We start from the raw sequence: 6222 nt of genomic DNA on the forward strand, positions 1-6222 counted from the left end.
TTCAAATCTGAGGGTCATTGAATCATTTTCCGCTTGAAATAGATTAAAGATTGTCACAAGCATATATGAAGTAAGTGAAGCAAGAATTAAATGGTTGCGACCTTAAACTTTAGCAGGTTGCATTTTAGGTCCTCTTCTGTTCCCCTTCTCCTGCATCTGACTGGTTTTTTTCAGTGATGAAGTCGCCATGTTAGCAGGTGGGACCTGGGAAACAGGTGGGATCCACGAAGAACGACGTCGGCCAACGCAGGCTGATCAGCCGCCGGTACAAGGCCGCATGGGTACCGGCCATGCTACTGATCAGTCCTTCATGTTCCTGATAAATTCTGCAGACAGAGCTTTAAATGAATGGATTTGGGGAGGCGTTGAAGCTGTGTGGGGGGTTTTGAGAGAGGTATAAATACGAAATGGGAATCTACCATGCCTGTAAGATCGGCTGCTAAGTCTGTAGAAGGTGAACGCAAAAGGAGAGCCAGAGATGACAGGAATTAGTAATGGAGATCAAGTATCGGGTGAGGCTGAAACGATGAAGACTCTCGAGAGGGAAGCTAGTTCCTCAAAGGGGAAGAGTACCAGTAGAGCTCCTTCGGCGAGCTACGATCTAGAGGCTAATGGGGCTCAGAAGCCTGAGCACGACGACAAACCAGAGCATCAGCCTGAGGTTGGTCTCTCTCTCTCTCACTTTCTGCGCTGAACCTTTGAGTTGCTCAAGCAGAAACAGCAACCAGGAGGGAGAAAGCTCCTTTCCTTCTTTCTCTGATATGAGAGTCCTACAAATATATATCGTTATGGCCATGAGCCTACGTGCCTGCATGAGAGAAAATCAGGTTGATTTTCCAAAGTTCAATTCCATTAAAACTTATTTCAAGATTACAGTGAATGGTAATATACACACAAGTGAAAATGGAAAACCTTCTTTGAAGCAAACCATGACCTCTCTTCCTTTTCATCGTAGCTCATTTCTGCTGTTCAAGATTTGCACGCTTTAACATTTGGGTTTCTGAAACAGAACCAGAAGCCAGGATGGAGGAGGATGATCTCACATATCGGACCTGGATTCCTCGTTTGCATGGCTTTTATAGATCCCGGAAGCGGTAAGGAAGAAATTTTCTTAATTGCTGTGTTTAATTTTTAATACTTGAAATATTTGTGAATTCCATGTGGAAAGTTTTTAACTAATGATCTTCATGTCAACTGCTTTAATGGACGTGCAGTGGAAACATTGTTTCAAACTGCATCACAAAATCAGTACCAGGTATGCTTCAAAAAATCTTCGATAGACTATTTAAGAGAAGGGAGACGCCAGATTTCTTACTTTGATTTCCTTTTGCAGTTGCTATGGGTTATCCTTCTTGGGTTCATCCTGGTTTTCATAGTCCAGTCTCTTGCAGCCAATCTTGGAGTAGTAACAGGTACGTTCTTCATCGCTCCTTAACCAGTAAACAAGACGATGTTGAGGTCGAACTCAAAGTGACCAGAAGGTGCTTATACAGCTGCTTGGAATGTGCAGGAATGCATCTTGCAGAGCATTATAGGCTTGAATACCCCAAATATTTGAATTATTGCTTCTGGATACTTGCTGAGGCTGCTGTTATAGGAGCTGACATATCAGAAGGTATGAAGAACAAGAGAGATATAACACAGCAAAACCTCTCTCTCTCTCTCTCTCTCTCTCTCTCTCTTTCCCCCCCTCTCTCGAACATGTATTTAAATTGGTTCTTTTCTACTTGAACCAGTGATTGGAACAGCCTTTGCTCTCGACATACTGCTGCATATTCCTGTCTGGGTTGGCATTCTGCTTACAGGCTTGACTCCATTTCTTCTTGTTGGACTGCAAAAATATGGGGTAATTAATGGATCTCCCATCATTCTGTTTAGTTGTGTGTGTGTGTATGTGTGTGTGAGAGAGAGAGAGAGAGAGAGGGAGAGAGAGAGATAGTGGTGGTTCTAATAAGAGGTGATTCTGCATTCATGGCAGTTCCGGAAGGTGGAGATGGCGCTGGCAATGGTGGTGTTCGTGATAGCTGCGTGCTTCGTCGGGGAGCTTCCATACGTGAAGCCCAAGGCGTCGGAGGTCTTCAAAGGCTTCATCCCTGGATTTAACAATCGAGACGCCGTGGCTAATGGCATTGCCTTCTTGGGAGCTCTTATCATGCCGTGAGTTATAAACCCCATATCCCCTTTGTTTTTTCGTTTTTCGTTCCTTCTGAAGTCGGATGCACAGAAATTTGGTCGTTGAAACCACGAACAAGCTTGTTCTAGGAAGCCTACACTGCCCATATCTCCATTCTCCAGTACAAAAATTGGACAAAAGAACGCCGTGTCCGGTGCGTTTCTGGGAGCGTTCTCAGTGTTCCATGCTCAACCCCAAAAGACAGTCACAACACGTTATGTATATGTAACCTGCCATTATGCATGTTCCTATTAGCCTAGGTCTCACCTCAAGCTCATCCCATTTAAATGGTTAAGAACTCCTTGACCTCTTTTCTTGCATTTAAGTTTGAAAATTACAAAAAAAAAATACCCAAATTAAACGAAGTGCAATCGAGCCAAGTTCATGTAACTCGAATTCAACTTATTTATAAACTCGAGTTTTTGGTCTTAACCAAGCGAGTTCGAATTGAGTTCGCCGACTCGTCCTACTACCCTAGGAAACATCAGTAAAGAAAGTGAGAACGTCAGTAAATTTATATACTCTCTGGGAGCCTCTGCTGGCTTCCAAAACGGAAGTAATTATATGGGAACGGGATCTCAACATAGGAGACGTCCCATTGCATGGGATGCTAGAGGTCATGTTCATAACAATTCAGCGAATAGATTGAGATCATGCATATCCAGAAATCATGACTAGGGATCTTGAATTACATAATTAGTTGTGAGATCCATATACAGCGTTGCATGACTGACAAAGTGAACTCGTTTTGTCTCTTTCCTTAGGCACAACCTGTTTATTCATTCAGCATTGGTTCTCACAAGAAGACCTCCTCAGTCTGTCAAAGGAATAAATGTAAGTCTCTCTCTCTCTCTCTCTCTCTTTATATATATATATATATATATAAACACATACACATACATACATGGGGTTTCAGAGATATGAACACTAAATAAATAATCAAGTTCTTCTAATCAATCTATTTCAAAGTTAAAGGAATAATTTTTATCCCTTCATAACATATATTTATACACCGAAAAGCATTCACAACTTTCAAGTTAGGGAACTCGCAAATTTCTTATGACTTTGATTTTAAAACTAGTAAACTTGTATCTCGTGTGCCTGTAGCATGGTAGTTTATCTGATTCACTTGTTCACTTCTGCCGGCTTTTCCTTGCTATGCACCAGGATGCCTGCCGATATTTCGCCATAGAGAGTGCACCACCAATGGCCCTGGCACTATTCATCAACATCGTTGCCATCGTTGTCGCTGGAAGCATTTGCTTTGCAAGTAATATCTCGCCCGGAACGGCAGCTGCATGCAAGAACCTTACACTATACAATGGGGCCATCTTATTGAAGGTACAAAAAGCCGGTCGAACAACCCATCTTTGTTAAACTTGATTAGAACTTCAAACACACACACAAACACACTCAGCACGCACACATGTACACACACACCCTGACAAAAAATGAGAATCAAATATGCTGAATATTGCTGGATGGCTAAAAATTAATCATTTTTTTAAAAGTACTGTAAGCTATTGCTAAAATACCATAGTTTTGGCTTTTAGCTACATATCCGGCAACAATATCTGAATCTGGATTATTAGAATTCTTATATATATCCAGATAGTTGGAATTTTTGTTAAGATGTAATAGAAATTGAAGGTAGATATTAAGACAATAACACAGTAATAATTGCTTTGGCAGGATGTATTAGGAAAATGGAGCAGACTAGTCTATGGCATCTCATTATTGGCATCAGCACAAGGCTCTGCTCTTACTGTTGGATGTTCTGGGCAATATGTCATGCAAGTAAGTTTGAGATACGTGGGATGCATACATTTTCATGAAATTTTCAGTTTGATTGATGTATTAGACCAATCCCGGCATCATGTTTTGGATCCTCAAGGCCATCTATGGAGATCCCTTGGAACTGTATAGATTCATGGATGCCGCCAACTTGGGTGGTGTTATTTCATCTACAGACGACAGTAGACCTGAGCATGAAGATCCATACCCATATCCAATTAGGATTACATGAAACAAGTCCTATCCTGTTGCTTGCACTTTTATTGTGTGGACTGGTATCTTTTTCTATCATGCTAAGCCGAAATGGTAATTTTTGCAGGGCTTCCTTCAAAAAAAGACCAAGAAATGGATCATAACAGTTGTGACAAGAGGACTTGCAATCCTACCAAGCTTGATAGCTGCTCTAGTTGGAGGTCCATCTGCGTGTGCTCGACTAATCATCATCTCATCAGTATGTATTTCAGATATCCTTCATCTGAATACCAAGGCACAATTAGTCTATGAAAATGAACCTTTATACATATATGTTGATGCCATTGATGGATTTCTTTTTGGGATTAACAAGAGTTGCATATTCTGAATGCAGATGATCCTCTCCTTTGAGCTCCCATTTACCATACTGCCCCTCCTCAGGTTCACCAGCAGCAGGAAGAAGATGGGGCCACACAAGAACCATATAGCTGTAAGTTTCATTCACAACCAAATATCATAATTATAAAGACCATATCCATGTGATCAGTTTCAGAAAAAGCCCTGTGGATGCAAGAATATGACTTTGTGTTCAAATTTGGCCTTTTTTGCTATTACAGGTGATAATTGCAGCATGGATACTTGGATTGTGTGCAGTAGGAATCAATGTTTACTACCTAAGCGTAGGCTTTGTTGAGTGGCTGATCCACAACAATTTGCCAAAGGCTGCGTCAGTGATAATAGGGATCATAGTGTTTCCCATTATGATTGTCTACCTTGTAACATCGGTCTATGTTATCTTCAAGAAGGTTGATGTAGCCACATACAAGCCGCCGCCACCACTGCCACTGCCAACCAACAAGGACTCCATGGGCGAGACCATTGAGGAAGAAGAGGAGATACCATACAGAGAGGATCTTGTAGAGATGGCTGAGAGTGAATAATCTAGTAGACCCAACAATCGCTAGTTATATGCTGCCTTTATTATTTTCCCCTTTTTTGTATAATTAAATTGGGGTTACGCCGTGCGCCCCTATCAGTGCAATCAAGCAAATGAACATAATAGAAAATTATTACATTACTTTTAAGATATGTACGTCTTCTATAACACACACACACACACAGAAAAGGATTCAAATGTGCTGAATTATGGATGCTAACGGATGACTAAAAAATAAACATTTGGAGCTGAGAAATGCTATATATATATATATATATATATATATATATATATATATAGCATTTCTGCATCACAAACCGTTTTTAATACCCACGTGGTAGTTGTGTCTTAGTGATAGAGAATTGAGGCTAAGCTTGAGTACCTCATGTTTTTAAGGTATTATAATGTTTTGATTTTGTTTAATTTTAATAGCTTAAAAAAATAGTGATAATTTGGAAAGCAGCTATATACCCCATGGATATGAGTATATTTTGTATACTACATTGAATATGGTCAATGTTTTCCTTTTGTTTTTATCATTAACCTTCGAGGTGTCATGAGCTTCATGGCTGGTGTTCCTGTCTGTCTGGTTTGAAGATGCAAGCGGAGTTTCCGGACATTGAACCAGAAGTTGACGACTGCTTGAGTGATAGCATCGCCTTATGGCAGAGAGAGGTTTGTAGTTTATATAGATGTTTTCAAATTTGCATAGAGTGCTGATACAGTATGAGCATGTTATTGCCTAGACCTCACATCAATTGAGACCCACAAGCAGAACTATCTCACACATGTTTGGAGTTAGGTGCCATGATACATACTTTGAAGATCACCATTATGTGGCATGAGCTTGAGGTTTTTACAAGTCATAAATTTCTAACGTATCTATGTTATCACCCCAGATTTTTCGAAAATACTGTATTCCTTCAAACATGATTCCAATTACGGTAATTCAGATGTAATTTTGGACCCTGGGCCCAAGTTTACTCCAAAACAGACCTCCAGATCCGTGTCAAAATTCAAATATTGACCCTAGATTCAAACAGCCTTCTAGATTCATATCCAAATTCAAGCCCGACACTAGATCTAAAACGAACCTCTAGACCCATATCTGAATCCAAATGCATGG

The 6222-nt window shown here is 40.4% G+C and overlaps 1 protein-coding gene across 1 annotated transcript; it reads left to right on the top strand.

Moving 5' to 3' along the window:
- Positions 1–397: 397 nt before the first annotated feature.
- LOC116265803 (metal transporter Nramp5-like) lies at positions 398–5243 on the top strand. The gene is made up of 13 exons (XM_031646748.2): positions 398–661; positions 1010–1094; positions 1215–1255; positions 1334–1412; positions 1511–1615; positions 1737–1846; positions 1979–2157; positions 2938–3007; positions 3341–3514; positions 3866–3970; positions 4287–4418; positions 4554–4649; positions 4777–5243. Exons 1-13 carry the CDS (start codon positions 479–481, stop codon positions 5098–5100), a joined length of 1683 nt encoding a protein of 560 aa, XP_031502608.1. The 5' UTR covers positions 398–478; the 3' UTR covers positions 5101–5243.
- The last annotated feature ends 979 nt before the right edge of the window (positions 5244–6222 follow it).

This window comes from Nymphaea colorata, chromosome 1 (genome assembly GCF_008831285.2).
Source record: "Nymphaea colorata isolate Beijing-Zhang1983 chromosome 1, ASM883128v2, whole genome shotgun sequence".
Taxonomy (NCBI): domain Eukaryota; kingdom Viridiplantae; phylum Streptophyta; class Magnoliopsida; order Nymphaeales; family Nymphaeaceae; genus Nymphaea; species Nymphaea colorata.